The 16,572-nt window shown below is 38.6% G+C and overlaps 1 protein-coding gene across 1 annotated transcript in view; it reads right to left on the reverse strand.

The window, feature by feature from the left end:
• Nucleotides 1–305: 305 nt before the first annotated feature.
• STK39 (serine/threonine kinase 39) overlaps nt 306–16,572 on the reverse strand; it is a 249,303-nt gene continuing 233,036 nt past the window's right edge. The window contains exons 17-18 of the mRNA XM_075829402.1: nt 10,402–10,466; nt 306–8,572 (exon numbers count right to left, since the gene is read on the reverse strand). Coding sequence (XP_075685517.1) covers nt 8,498–8,572; nt 10,402–10,466 — 140 coding nt within the window. The 3' untranslated portion in view covers nt 306–8,497. The remainder of the gene's footprint in view (nt 8,573–10,401; nt 10,467–16,572) is intronic.

A 16,572-nucleotide genomic window follows, 5' to 3' on the forward strand; every position in this document is an offset into this window, starting at 1 on the left:
AGCAAACCTATGACTTTTTAAAAGAGAATAACACTACGTTATATTGATTTCATGTTAGAATTCACATGGGTAACATGGATTTTCACCAGAGTTACTCCCAGGTGCTTACTTTTAGTCTCAAAGAAAAACTACTGAAAACCCACGATGTAACAGCACATTGCGGCAAATGACATACTCAGCTCATCTACATCGGTGTAATCATCCCACAGTTACACCACATGCAGTGCCTGGACAGTGTGATGTTATACAGAACCCACACTGTCCTATCATTCGGGTCCCATTGTAAAATGAAGAGTCAGACAACGTGTGTAGTAGATTTTAATTCCGTTCACCGTATCCGCCATCTCTGCATCACCTTTGTGTAAACAATACAACTGAATGGAATTACATAGACATGTGGAAATGGTTAAAACGCGGCAACAGCTGATGAGTTATAAATAAGGTTTCTCTCAGTACGGTATAATTTATGACTATAGTCAGCAGCTCGCCCAGATTTACCTTTAATAATTCTAACAAGAGAGAAATCAATAAGAACACTTCCGTCACATTCTCTCTGAATATCAGTAGGTTTTATTGCACACCAATGTCCATTGGTTCTTTACATATACATTGCATGTACACAAATTGTACCGCTGCACTTTACATTGGTTAAAATTTTGCACAGTATTCATATATATTCTTTTGCCTCCCCGTAAAATGTACAAATAAAGCTAATATTTATTTTTGCATAATATTTTCTAATGTATACAACACCATATAAACGGTACACCATATAAACGGTACACCATAAAATAATAAGGATTTTTCAGAATCAATAGGTCCATATTGTAGTAGGGATACTTCTAAGGTAGTTGCTGAAGAACACAATAATAAACTGAATTTTCCACCATTAGAGGATATTAAAGCTCACTAACCTTGAATTAAAATGAACGATCAGTAAATATTGAGATCTGTGCTTGTTAAAGGGGTTGTCCGCTTAAAGGATGATCTAACCATAAGATCATAGGGATAAGAGATCCTGCTGCTGAGATTCCCAGCTTCATGTGTAAACTGTAGGGGAACCTGGCAATAAGTGTTCAATTATTCCACAGCACCACCACAGGGGAAATAAAGTATTACATGGTGTCCATTGACATCAATGGGCTGTCCATGTAATGTATGACCCTAAATCATACAACCCTTTTGAAAAATTATATTTCTGGGTTAGGTCATTTTCTGAAAAAATCTGGAGGACAGGAAGTCTAGTTATGCAGTTGTAGATCTTCCATTCCCATATGTCTGCATAACTAGGCAATTCTTAATTTTTGAGAGACCATATTGAATGCCACCGAGCTTTCCTACATTTTTTTAATGACTTCAGAAAATAGGACCTCTTAAGAATAAATGCCCTTTAAATGTAGTTGGTTTGCAATGCCTTTATGCAATTTTTCTTTTTATTAAACATCTGGGCTTGTCATCCAGCATTTATATAATCACGATGAACATTTTTTCCTTCCTGGACTTTATGGGGAAAAGCTAAACGCAAAGGTATTAAAATAAAAACCATGTAGAAAGAAACAAACTTAAAAAGAACAGTGCAAGCTAATAAATTATAGTCAAAGGTATCAGGCTTTTAAGTATTCCCATATAGCATAACCTGTGCCATAAGGGCTTATTGAGTAATGTGAATGGGTAACATGTGGGTATTTTAACCCATGAAACCCCTGGCATTTGCTTTCAGTAATTTAATTTGTGATCAATAAACCAAAACTAATATGTATTTGGTTACGGCATTTGAGTTATTTCTGCTTTTCAGCTAAGGCATTTTTATTGGATGAAATTGTGTAGGTTCTTATTACATTGAATGGTGATCAATCAATTTTTGGTTCTTATTAAGTGAAAAAGTAAATAGCTAATTGGTCTTTGCAATATTTATTATCACCCCAACACAGTGGTGATATAGACTCTATTGAGCATTATCCAGTTTATAAACTGAAGCCACGGGAACCTGAACTATAAAGATTAAAAGGGGCCCCCTTCTGGTGGTAATTCATGCCACCATAGGAAGCCCCCTGGTCTTGTTTGACTACCCACCTCATGCCTTGTAGACGAAAAGATGGTGAGACTTTCAGGAAAGCTTTGTGATAATGAAGCCCAGTTCAGATTGGGAAGGCACAGGAGGGTCCCTACAACCTGAGCTGGGGCCTCCTATCAACAGGTCTCGCTATATATATATGTATATATAGTATTTGTTTGACAGCTAAACATCCTTGGATGTAGGGCATATCCTACTGTCATCAACAATGAGTAGTACTTTCTTGAGGACCAAAACTAGGACTCACGAGCCAAAAAGAGATCTAATAATGTCTGAATGGTATAGATAAATGGATCTATTTAAATATGAAATGGCAGTAGGGTAGAGCAAGTTCATTAAAAAAATGGATATTGTATTCGAAACACAAAGCTTTCTCCCATGTAGACTTCTTCTGGCCTGTGCAATAGGAGATCTGTGGAGTACACTAAATACTTTGATTATAAGCAGAATATTTTTCTATCTTTATATAACAAAAATTAGCTCTTATTAAAGGGGTTTCCCCACTATAGACATTTATAACATATACTGTGGATATGTCATATCGGGAGAACTGTGGTCCCCTGACACCATTTAGCACGCTGCATACAAGAGGTGACACAGTGGAGAGATAAGCGAGCATGTGCGTAGTCTCCCCATTGAGGTCTGGGAATTATGTAAACAGCTAAGCAAGCATGCTCAGCTGTTTCCAGATAGACTTCAGCGCAGAAAGCTACACACATACACAGACACCTCTTATTTAATTTTTTTTTGTCTCTCCCTGTTTGCGGCCACGGTGTCTTGCCGAATGGGGTTTAAGGAATGTGGACATGTTTTAAAACTTTGTATCTCATGTGCTGAAAACTCTAATTTATTAGTAGGAACATTGAATCATGGATTGGAATCAACATTGGTAATAAATCTTCACTAGACAGTCAAGCATGTACACGCGCAGCTTGGTTATTCTGCCCTACTGGGAACACTTGCATAAGCGTGTCTATGAGAAAGCATGGTACTAAAATAGAACACATTTTTAGACAACTTTTTTATGTTTTTACAATTTTTGGTGACTTGTTAATGTGCAAGGCAAGCCAATAAAGATCTGATGACAGGATGCCAATATTATTTAAGACAAAAATTTAATGGGATCAGATATAAAATATAAAAAACATAATTTTATGCGCGGGATCAATTCAAACTTTCCGCAGTGAAACATTGTCTTCCCTGCCATAGATCCCCTCTATGTACATTCTTCCACTTCAAACTTAAAATAATAAAAAAATAAAATGACTTCCCAAATACTCCCTGTACCAGCAGTCATCTTTTACTGCAAAATGAAAGTGCTGGTGACAAGTCCCCAATGCAAGCTACTAGCACATACTTCACATAAAGGGTGACCAAGCTGGTTTTCATGAGAACTTGGCCTGTTTTCCAGGGTGGGCATTAGTACAACGCAAACGTGGGCAGATGCCATAGCCCATGGCAATCTGGCTAAACAAAATCTAGAGTTGTTAAGGTTGTGTCGCCCAAGGGCCCCAATACACCTGGAGACGGCCTTGGATGCTGCTACTCAAACTCAGTGTTTTTCATTAGAGATTCTAAGGGGAATCCTTTATAAATAATTACAATGGGAAACTTTTAATGTCACCGGTGTTTCCCTTTAGTCCAAAATAATGAATGTCACAAACTAAGCACTTGGAATTTTTCAAGACCTGTAACTGGAAGATACTCGGTATGGCAATTTGAAAGTCTAAGCATTAAAATGATCTTTTCCTTGCATTGGCTTGCAAAATTTTGTTGTGGGGTGACACTTGTTTTACAGCTTTTATATATTTTCTATAAACTATATCAAGTTAGTTTAGCTGACAATATAATTAAAATACAAGAAAAAGGTTAACTTATCTTCAGCAAATATAGTGACCATTTCTCTTAAGCTGGTGGTTCGAAACCCACAAGGTCCTGATGCTATTTATTTTTTAAGGGCCCTTTTGGCTCAACTTAGTGCAAAAAGATAATGATTTAGGTGTGACCTGTTAATGTAGCTTACTTATTAGAGCAGCATTTATCCAATCAGAAGCCACAATCCATTTTATAGTGATGTCATCATCAGCTGAATTGAACCCAACTACCAGGGTAATAATTATGGGTGTTTATAATTAAGGTGGATAACCCCATAATATCTGTTATTTTCTGCTCCTAAGGGTATGTTCACACGCAGAGTCAAAAATGTCTCAAAATACGGAGCTGTTTTCAAGAGAAAACAGCTCCTGATTTTCAGACGTTTTTTTGTGCCACTTGCGATTTTCGTTTTTTTACCACCGTTTTTGGAGCTTTTTTCAATAGAGTCTATGGAAAACGGCTCCAAAAACATCCCAAGAAATGTCCTGCACTTCTTTTTCGCGTCCATTTTTTTACGCGTAAAAAAACGCAGCGAAAAATGCCCAGTCGGAACAGAACGCCGTTTTCCCATTGAAATCAATGGGCAGATGTTTGGAGGCATTCTGCTTCCGATTTTTCGGCCGTTTTTTGGGCGTTTATGGCCCGAAAAACAGCCGAAAATAGGCTGTGTGAACATACCTTAACAATAAACATGATGGGAGTTCCTGAGTTTTCACTTTTTCTAATTTTCAATATGGAATCCAGTAAGTCTTAATAAAGGCAGTTCTGGGCACATTCTTAAGCTGCAGTGTCTTCCAGGCACCTACCATGTGCAATATGCCTTTGCAGACACTCCAACTCATATTTTACCAGGCAGTGCTAAGAGATAAGGCACCTTATGTGTCACATGCTTAGCACAGCATTATATATATATATATGGTCTACTACACAAGTGGCCAACTAGTACTACTCAATAGACCAACCGACCCCACCATCCATAAAGACACCAATGGAGCTCTAGTCCAATGTCCGGGCCTCCCTGACCACTCCTAATCTAAAGTGCGTTCATGGTGATAAGGACAATCTGTATTCTGATTACTTTAAACTTTACATTTTTCAACCCTAAACAATGTTGGGTCGAATATTTTTTTTTAAATAACTGGTTTGAGATGTGTCTTCTAATGAGAAATACCTAATGAGTAAAATCCTTTTGATCCAGCATCAATGAGACCTGATAGGTGTCAGTTTAGCAGATATTCTGGATTATCATTGAATCATATAGACATTTTTAATAGTAAAAACCTTCAGGAAAAAGCTCACAATAAAATGTTAACACAAAATCTGCTGTCACAACTTTGTGGTTTTACGAGTTTCCTAATTGGTTCTCTCTGCTTAAGGTGATCTAACACGGCCCAACGTGGGCCGTATAAACGAGCGCCGATCAACGAAATATGTCGTTGATTGGCGCTCGTTTGCTCCTTTCACAAGGAGCTAGTATCGGGACGGTTTCTACGATCACTCGTCCCCATACATTTCTACCATGTCGGCAGCACATCTCCCTGTTTACACAGTGAGATGCGCTGCCATCAACGATAATATTTTCGGCATTTAAAACGCTACAAACAGCCAATGAACAAGCGTTTTCTTGTTCATCGGCTGATTGTTGCCCTGTTTACGCAGTGTAATAATCGGGAACGACATTCTGTGAAGGCTCGTTTGCGCGATAATTGGTCCCTGTAAATGGGCCCTTAGTTACGCTGCTACAGTTCTGTACTGAAAAGAATGGGCTAGACTATCAAACTAGCTAGAGAACCTAACTCTGGACTAAAGGGGTTTCCCTTAATTCAGGTGTGCATAATTATTTGGCAACTTTACAGGTAAATGGGCCAAAATAGTTCTGACACTAAAAAGACAGATGCAGCACTCCTGAAATTGAAAACTATCGAGGTCATGTTCATCCCACATTCACACATTGGTCAAGGTGGTTGTTAATAATAGTTCACAAAAAAACTATTGAGAAGAAGAGGCGCAAATTAAATTACCTGCAATAGACCTCAGATATGAAGCCTCATGAACCCGTCAGCCTTTAATGCCATTTTTAAAATCAGAAACTTTATATTAGGTTTTCCCAAAATCATAAAATATTACCTATCCATAGGTGATGATTTCATTATCTATGGGCATGACGGAAACAGCCAAGTACATCGATCAGCTGTTTCCATCTTTGTTATAGAGAGCAAATAGAGTGGAGGCAAATGCTCGACCACCGCTCCACTCAAGCTCCTACTCCCTGCGTGTTCGGTACCCCCATTCTCACAATAAGTGGGGCTCCCAGCCATAGGGTGCCCTGCGTTTAGAAAATTATCACCGATAATTTGTAAATCTGGGAAAACCCCTTTAATGGAATCTCCAAAAGCACAAGCTGTCTACTGCTCATAAGGTCAGAAAGCCTGAAGAACAAAAAAAGCCTGCTTAACAATCACAAGCTGAAGCATCAGACGAAGACACTCTAAAGATTGTTTTTTTTCAATGTTCTATGGTCAGAGATGAGGGGGACTTGACTAGATCATTAATGGACACCAAGCACTAATTGAAGCTCATGTTTCTAATGGACTGATAACGCAGGGGGACATTTTCTTCATCCAAAATGTTGTCAGCAGCATTTAAGATGCTAATATGATCATCAGGGGCAAAGCTATGGGGGGCTTGTAAGTAGCAGTTGCACCTGGGTCCTAGTGCCAGGGTGGTCCCAAAGACCCCTCTGCCGCATTATAAGACACGAGTATTATATCTGGCACATGGTAAATGAGCGGCCCTGTTACAGAAGTTTCCATAGCTTCAAGTTATTTTTCTGATGGACGCCAAAATGCATCCGTTTTCTGTCTGTTTGAAATTGACCTAATAGTGTAGTGAACTAGTAGGGTTGTAGTACGTTCAATATCTCTATGTAAAGTCAGCAGCATTCAAGACGACTATAATATTGATGTAGGAAAACGATCCATCACATTCATTCAAGCAAGATGGTGCGAGAAAGTTTCAAAAAAATACTACGGGCAGAACTCATACAACGTGTTATGCAGTGAGGGGGCGGAGCATGACACCGGGATTCTCTCTTTGGTGTCCTCTAAATTCCTGTGTCATGCACTGCCCCCTGAGGTCCTGTACAAGGAATAACACATTTTATAAGTTGTGCCTGTACTGTACCTTTAAGAATACCTGTTTATTGTTCAATTCTAAAATAGTTGCCTAATAATTCTACAAACTAAGATTTGAGAATATTGTTTTTTGTTTTGTTTTTTTTACCTAAAAGCCAAATGTCACATTTTCTTCATTAAACATTCTCTATTGATGGGAAATGTTTTGGATTAGATCAATATGTGTTAAACAGTAAAATAATTCTGGATCGCCTAAAACATGTGCATGCAGCATATTATACCTATCGATAACATTCACTAAACCTGATTTTATCATTATTGAAACAGTAAAACATGTTGGCACATCCGCTTAGCAATACCCTCTGTCCATTTTAGGCCTCATGCAGACGGGAATATTATGGCTCTGTACAAACTTCTCATGTACAGAGCCATAATACAGCAGACGAAGCAATCTATGGGGCCCTACAGTACCCCATTTTGCCCCTAAGTTCATTAGAGTCATATAGATGTTTTTTTCTGTCGGATTACATATGAAAAAATTGCATTGTATTCTATTGGATGCCATATTACAGAGGTAATATGGCATCTAGGGGGCAATATCTTCTATGGTGCTGCCTAAAGGCATCTTATGTCAGCGCATGGAGTGTCTACGGCCTCCTACTATATACACCTCTGCTGTGTGCGTGAGGCCTAGGTCTAAGTTTAACAACAAGCCACAATTTCAGGATTTCCTATAGTCAGCTGAAGCAAGCAATGAGCCACTGAAATAAGGGTAATATTAGAATTTGGTTTGTGACTTGCGCTTGGATTGCCCACACTTCAAGCTGCTGCCGGATTAGAGAAATAATGGCACCTCAGATATGAAGATTTTATGCTAGTTTAGCTGTAACAAGCACACAACGTAACCACAAGTATCCACTGGATGTGCAATTCATAAATATATGAAAATAAACTTCACAGTCCTTTGTATATCTAGGATTCAAGTTTGGCTAATAAATCTTTTTTTTTTTTTCCGTTTTTCAGAATATAAATTTTAAAATAATACAGAAAATAGGCAGTCTTATTAATTAACATTACAATTAAAATATAGGAAAATTTACACATTGAGAGGAGACAGAGATATCCTATAGAAAATTACATGTCAGAAGTAACCAATAAATATAGCTGTTATCTTTAAGTGCATTTTTGCTTTCTTGCTTTGTACAGGGAGTCGGTAAATTTGATTGCTAAGTGACATTGGTTAATCTCTTTTTGGATAGCAGCAGTGATTGCAGTCGTGATTTCATCTTGTGAACTTTGTGAATTTCTAGATTTGAAGCAAATCTTGCATGTTACTAGTTTTATCCCTTTTTTATTCTCTCCTCTAGAATAGACGAAAATGATGGGACCCTGTCAGGTGCCACATTGAAGTTAATCAACTGATGCTTAACTGAGCGAAACCAATCAACTTGACTTCATCAGGAATTTCTGTCCCATCACAACCGGACACCTACGGAAAAAAAAAAATCAAAGACAAATCAACTAAAAAGCTGATTATTTTGTCGGATTTACTTATGAAGTCACTGGGTTTATTTATAAAAACTAGAGCAAAGGTGAAGTTATTGAGCAATGAATTAGAATACAGCTGTTATTTTTATGTACCAAGATCCCTGATGATATCATTTCTGGCCATAAATAACCCCCAAGGCTAGTTTAAGACAGACGTAAAAGGGCCACATTTTAGCTTCCGTCTTACAGCCGGGACTACACGTGGTTCAACTGAACTGAACATAGATCTTTATAATAATCTCGATTGGTTCTGTAGTACCATGGGGTAGGATCCGGGTACCACGTCTAATAGTGAGGCGAACTGAAAAGGTTTTGGTATGTTCAATATCTCTATGTAGAGTTCACTATTGCCCATGATACATCAAGGGGTCTTCCAAAAGTACAAAATAAAACTGGCAGCTGAAGAGTTGATTTAAAAAAAAACAAAAAAAAAACACCAAATATTGCCAGACTACTAGTTCCCACTACTGCAGCAACACTGTATTACTCCAAAGGAGACCTTTATCTAATGCATTAATTGGCTATTGAGTGTCATACTGATATAAAAGGTCTTCGAATATTACACCCTAGTTTTTAACTTGTTGGTTACATTACAATGAGGAGTTTTGATTGAAATCATTGACCTTCTGTAAGTCACGGATGCCTCAGGCACAGAGAATTTATTATAAGGTTCCAGGGTTTAAGTTCACTTGTGTAATTGTCACACTTCCATTACCAGTAATAAGTAGAATGTGTATGTTCAATCTATATCCTTGAGCTGTAAGTTCATGTGTTGTGTGGAAGAAGGCGGAGAACACGTTACGTGTAATGTTTATGTTTCATAATGTGAAGTATTGGAAGATGGCTTCTTTCCTTTGTGAAGTCTCTTGCAGCAATTTAGAAGAACTAAGAGGAGTACCATGACACACTTCCTCGCACCACTGAGTCCTTACAAAAGAATGTCCTGCTTCTAAGGAATCGGAGGGTGTGGGTGACAATTTCAAGTCCCATGATTAGAGGTTAGGAGCCAATTAATGTGCAGTATAGTGCTGTCTAGATGAGATTGACAAGACATAATACAGATGTCCTAATACACGGGTAGAGAACCCATGGCACGCGTGCCACAAATCAAAAATATTATTAGGTGGCCGGGACGTCCAGAGGGTGGTGGAACGGGAAGGTTGTGCAGCACTCGTGTCACTGAGTGACATCCAGGTTGCAACTGCACTGAGTGTTTTTATCCTGCCGTCATCTGTCAGACCAAAGTCACAGTGCAAGATATATTCTACTTTAGACTGTTATGGGGGTCCTGTGGCTGTCACTGGTATAAGGGTACTGGACCTGACACTGTATACTGGGGTCCTCTTTATAGTGGTCGTGTGGCGGTCACTGTTATAGGGGTTCTTGTAGCAAGAACTTCATGCTGTCATTTTGTGTTGATATATTTCTGAGTCTATACGGGGACAGAAAAATCACAATAAATCTTAGTAAAATTGTGTTGGAATGTTTTAAAAAATGCTCCACAATAAACTGTTGGCGTGTGGTCCTAGTCTTATAAGTTCATTGACACTCAAGAGACTTTCCCAGAAAAAAATATTGCAAATTTGGGTACACCTTCACAAAAAGTTTTGCCACGTCTGCCCTAATATGAAGGGTGCCAGTTCAAGTAACATGCTACCCATAAGCGAACATTATTATTATTATTTTTTAAATAAATTATATAAATCTTTTACATCAGTCTTCAACTAGGGATTATAATACAGTTTTTTAGAGGTTTAATGAAAGACTCACCAACTTAAATGTTAACGTTTTATATGACGCTCGATCATCTATCATCTTCTGCAAATTAGCAGCAACTGCAAGAAAACAAAACAAACTGTAATAATCTTGTGTGAAAATAATTAATAAGTATCACTTTAAGGAAATAAAGATAATTTCTACTGTATGTACACAGTCAAAAACTACCCATCGGGAGACTTCACCAGTAGCAGCACCTGGTATCGGGGCAGTTTATTGTGCAGAATATTAAAATACTTGTAAAGATAATTCCTGTTTCCCGTTGGACTGACCAAAGCTCCCACAACAATTTTGATTTTTGTTGGTGGAGAGTCAGCATTCAAGAGTTCTGGTGAATTAGAAATTACTACACAGTAAAGTCATATAAAATAGCAACTTTCAGAAAATGATACAATTCTGCAAAGATGATGGGTACTCACAGGAACTGAAAATAATAAATCTCAATGTATCACTTATATACAAGAGTGCGTACATAGCAGAAAATAAAATAAGAAAAACAAATAAAATAAAACAGAGAAAAACACATACATATTGAAACATTAGAGTCAGCATTCAAGGGTTGTGGTGAAATTGGAATTACACCGCGTTCCAAATTATTATGCAATTTTTCGCTGATTTTCCTAAATAGTCGATGCAAATGACAGTCAGTATAATCTTCAAGCCATCAACCGTTGGAGTATAATGCAAATTTTATTGAACAAATCTCCTAATGATAACAGATTTTTTTTAGAAGTAAAAAACTCAAAATGCACTGTTTCAAATTATTTTACTCAACAGAGATCAAAACATTTTAAAGGTTGTAAAGAGAACTAAAATGGTAATTTGTTGAATTTGCAGCATCAGGAGGTCATATTTACAGAAATCAAAAGCTCTTTCAATCAAAAAAAACTTAACAGGCCAAGTTACATGTTAACATAGGACCCCTTCTTTGATATTACCTTCACAATTCTTGAATCCATTGAATTTGTGAGTATTTGGAAAAGTTTCTGCTTGAATATCTTTGCAGGATGTCAGAATAGCCTCCCAGAGATTCTGTTTTGATGTGAACTGCCTCCCACCCTCATAGATATTTTGCTTGAGGATGTTCCAAAGGTTCTCAATAGGGTTGAGGTCAGGGGAACATGGGGGCCACACCATGAGTTTCTCTCCTTTTATGCCCATAGCAGCCAATGACACAGAGGTATTATTTGCAGCATGAGATGGTGCATTGTCATGCATGATAATTTTGCTACGGAAGGCACGGTTCTTCTTTTTGTACCACGGAAGAAAGTGGTCAGTCATTAACTCTACGTACTTTGCAGAGGTCATTTTCACACCGTCAGGGACCCTAAAGGGGCCTACCAGCTCTCTCCCCATGATTCCAGCCCAAAACATGACTCCGCCACCTCCTTGCTGACGTTGCAGCCTTGTTGGGACATGGTGGCCATTTACCAACCATCCACTACTCCATCCATCTGGACCATCCAGGGTTGCACGGCACTCATCTGTAAACAACATGGTTTGAAAATTAGTCTTCGTGTATTTCTGAGCCCACTGCAACTGTTTCTGCTTGTGAGCATTGTTTAGGGGTGGCCGAATAATAGCTTTATGCACACTTGCAAACCTCTGGAGGATCCTATACCTTGAGGTTCGCGGGACTCCAGAGGCACCAGCGGCTTCAAATACCTGTTTGCTGCATTGCGATGGCATTTTAGCTGCATTTAGCTGCTCTCCTAATCCTATTAATTTGTCTGGCAGAAACCTTCCTCATTATGCCTTTATCTGAACAAACCCGTCTGTGCTCTGTATCAGCCACAAATCTTTTCACAGTACGATGATCACGCTTACGTTTTCTTGAAATATCCAATGTTTTCATACCTTGTCCAAGGTATTGCACTATTTCACGCTTTTCGGCAGCAGAGATATCCTTTTTCTTTCCCATATGGCTTGAAACCTGTGGCCTGCTTTATAATGTGGAACGTCCTTCTTAAGTAGTTTTCCTTTGATTGGGAACACCTGGCAAACTAATTATCACAGGTGTCTGAGATTGATTACAATGATCCAAAGGGCCCTAAGACACAATACCATCCATTGAAAAACTAATAACTAAATGTTTATGACACTTAAATCCAATGTGCATAATAATTTGGAACACGGTACATTTTCATCATTTCAATTAACTTATGTTAAACAGTGTTTCCCAATTTGGCCTTCAAGGAACCCCAATAAGTCATGTATTGAGGTACTCCTTAACCCGTTAGTGACCGCCAATATGCCTTTTCACGGCAGCCACTAATGGGTTTTATTCCGATGCATACGCCTTTTCACAGCCCTGCATCCGAATAAATAAACAGAGCAGGGAACCGTTAAATCTCCCTGCGCTCAGCAACCAGAGGTAGCTGAGAGCTGTGAGCAGCCCTGCTCTAGTGGGCGATATCGATATCAGTATCATTAGCGAGCGCCGCATCTGAGTGGTTTTGGAGAGAGGGAGGGAGCTCCACCGGCACCCTGAGTAAGATTGTAAGGTGTCTGTGGTTTCTATGGCAGCCGGAGGGGGGGTGCAGAGGCTTGGCCTAGCAGATGCCTGTCCGTTTTACAATTGAGCATCCGTGTGACCACCTCGATTTTCTTGTTCGCTCTATGGATCCTCCCCATGCACCCTCCAGCAAATGTCACTCCCTGCCCGTCTAGCTGCTGTCCATGCTGCACACGGCGGTTACTCTGGATATTAGCTGGTGGTCATAATAATGTGACTCGACTGTGTATATATACTCTTCAACATTGAAATTGCAACACCAAGAAGGACACGCCGTAAGGCTATGCAAATGTAGGAAATGGCAGGTGTCGCTAAGATCTGCAAATTAGCACATTTTCAAACACCTAGCTCCAATCTGTGGCATGTGAAAGGGGCATAAAAGCCAGATTGAAAGCAAAGTTTTTAGTCACATGAAACCTTAAAAATCAGATCAAGTGGTGTGGGATGATTGTGCGATGCCACCTTGTTCGTCAACGTTACAGTTATCGCCACTTGTTGCAAACTGAGATGGACAGAATCCCTGAACTGAGAGACATTGGTTTATCACTCTGGCAGATCGCTACGTGCCTAGGCCAAGATGTCAGGAATGTTCAACGTTGTGTGTCCTGAAGGTTAGGAGAACAACAAGGTACAGGAATGACAGCAAGATGTGCGCAGAGGCGAACCTCTGCACGGATGGATTATCTGATTCAAAGAATGGCGCATAGTGATTCATTCTGTACTGCAAGTGATATTGGACGTCACATTCCAAGCCAAGGGCGGCAAACCGGTGTTGACAAAAACCATCAGAAGGCGTTTGCATGACATTAAACTACGAGCCAGTTGTCCAGCAACAGGTGTTCCATTGTCCACCGTTATCAAAGGCTTTCATGGTGCACAGCAATATGGCAATGGAGGCTGGAATGAAGGTCTATCCTCTTCAGCGATGAGTCCCCCTTTTGTCTCGGACGAAAATTATAGCCAGAGATTGCTCTGAAGACCACGTGGGCAATGCAATGAAGAGGCCTTCACAAGGGAACATCACACTAGTCCTACTCCTGGGATTATGGTCTGGGGTAGCATAATTACGATAGCCGGACCCCTCTAGTCTTCATTTAAGGTACACTAACAGCTCGGCATTACATTGATTTGGTCGTGGAAACAGTTGTATGGCCATTTATCCAAAGTGTCCCAGAGATAGTTTTTCAACAGGACACCACCACCGCATGTCGTTTGTGCTACTGTGAGCAGCCTGCATGTCCTGCAGCGTCTCCGTACTTGTCTCCCATGGAGCACATCTGGGATGTCATTGGTTGACACTTGCAAAAGCAGCTGCCAGCAGCCAATCTTAATGATTTGCATGCCCAAGTGCATTCTGTGGGGTATAACATTCCTCAGACAACCATTAATAACCTCATTGATAGCATGCTAATGTGTGTAAGTGTGTCAATTTCTGTGTGTTGCGCTCATATTCGAGACTGAATAAATCAAGATGTTTGGAATATTTTGTTTCCATTCTTTTATCATTTGCATATCATTAACCTGCCTATTGATCCTGTGATTTCCAGAATTCCAAAACTTTTCCTTCTTGGTGTTGTAATTTCAATGTTGAGGAGTGTATATATATATATATATATATATGTATATATACACTCCTCAACATTATATATATATATATATATATATATAGGTAGAGATAAGCAGCACTCTGCAACAGATTCCAACACGGTAATGGGTGCAAGCAGGTAATCCAGATCCGTGGATTATAAGACATAAACGAAAGAAATCCCACAGCACTCCGATGGTTCCAAAAAAGTATGTGATTTATTCAGTCAACAGCTGCAACGTTTCCGTCCTGCTATAGGACCTTTTTCATGCTTGAAAAAGGTCCTATAGCAGGACGGAAACGTTGCAGCTGTTGACTGAATAAATAACATACTTTTTTGGAACCATCGGAGTGCTGTGGGATTTCTTTCGTTTATATATATATATATACACAGATACTGCGGAGAGAATATGTGAAGGAAATATGCCGGGGGTTACAGGTTGCATCCAAAAAAACTTGATCTCCAGAGCAGCTTCTTTTAGAATAGTGGTTGTCTTCATGAAGATAACACTTTCATTAGAACTGGCTTCCTTTACATTAGGACATATATTGCCTTTATAGTCTAACTTGGAAATTGGAATTAGATTTCCTCTGAGGACAGAACTTGAACACTTTACAGCTAGTTTGCTTCAAACAATGCAAATTCCCAGCATAGCGTATATCAATTGGGGGTCGCATCACCACTTTTATCTATTTCATGATCAATGCTTTCCTGCTTAGGCTTACATAACAATACTTTGCATTCCAAGTCTGCTCAGCCTCTACAACACAGAAAGTGTATTGAACAACATCCCCTGCAGAGATGATGTTCTTGTATGCTGATTGCCCTAATTTTGGCAATATGAGTTATTTCTTTTTAGAACAAGCTGTTCCATTTGACTGTTAGAGCTATAATTCTGTGGCTATTATTTCCTACCTCTTCCTCCAAACCAATATTACTAAATAAACAGGTTTTGTGTTTATACAGAAGCCAATCTGCTCTGCAATATTTGGCAAACCTTTTACAGCGCTACGTGTGTTTAAAGAAAATGTAAATGTAAGTCTCTTATAAAGCATAATAAACGTGTTGTTCTTTAATCCGCTAATTAAATATTTCCGAATAACTTTACAGTTTATTGTTGAGATAATGATTCACGCATATTTTGTTATGTTGCAAATAAAGAATTAAGGAGTATTTGGGTTGATGTAGTTAAAGTTAAAGTTAATTTCTAAGTTTAAGATTTTAATAAGGATTTCAAAATACACATATACACATCTAAGCTTAAAATAAATGTCCAACTTTTAATTTCATGTTGTTTTTAGGTCTGAAATTCTGTGCTAAATTATTTCTTAACACAACTTTATACTGTGTGGAGCTCTGATTTTGTAAAATAGAGATCAAAATCCCACAATTTAGTTCAAACTGTCTACAGACACTATTAAAGGGACCGATTGGTTCTGAGAAAAATACAAAAAGTGACAGTATATAAAATGTTAAGAATTATTTTCGATATAAATCATTTGCAAAACTGCAGATTTTACTCAGTATTACAGGACAAAGGATTGACTTTAATTTCAGCAGTAAAATCCAAATCTGATGAGATTCTTTTTTTCTCTGATAGATACCAACCGTGGGGGGCTGATTCTATACGGTATCTAAATAGTGAAGTGGGGTCTTTTTGAGCTGATCTGGCCAGCAATGGTGAGAAAATCAATTTGCCTGTTTTGTCCTTTTGCTGGTTTATAAAATACAATGGGAGAATCGATTACTCTATTTTTCTCATAAATTCGCTAAAAGCAAATCTAAAACCTGCTACTTTTTTCACCAATGCCTCATGAGTGACAAATCTGTAAATCGGGCAAACAATATCCTCATCTTCAAACAGAATTTGTTATATTATCAGCCATGTAGATCTTTAGATTGGAGTGCCTCTGCCTAAATGGGTTAAACTAAATGTTAGAAAGAGTGACTTGAGATAAAGAGGATGATATATGATAGATAGAGGTAAAAAAAACCATATATGATTTTAAAATTGTAGTATAAATGTATGTATTTTCAGAGATTATTATCTTGGAGTATGAGGAA

This window comes from Rhinoderma darwinii, chromosome 6, assembly GCF_050947455.1.
Source record: "Rhinoderma darwinii isolate aRhiDar2 chromosome 6, aRhiDar2.hap1, whole genome shotgun sequence".
NCBI classification, from domain to species: Eukaryota; Metazoa; Chordata; class Amphibia; order Anura; family Rhinodermatidae; genus Rhinoderma; species Rhinoderma darwinii.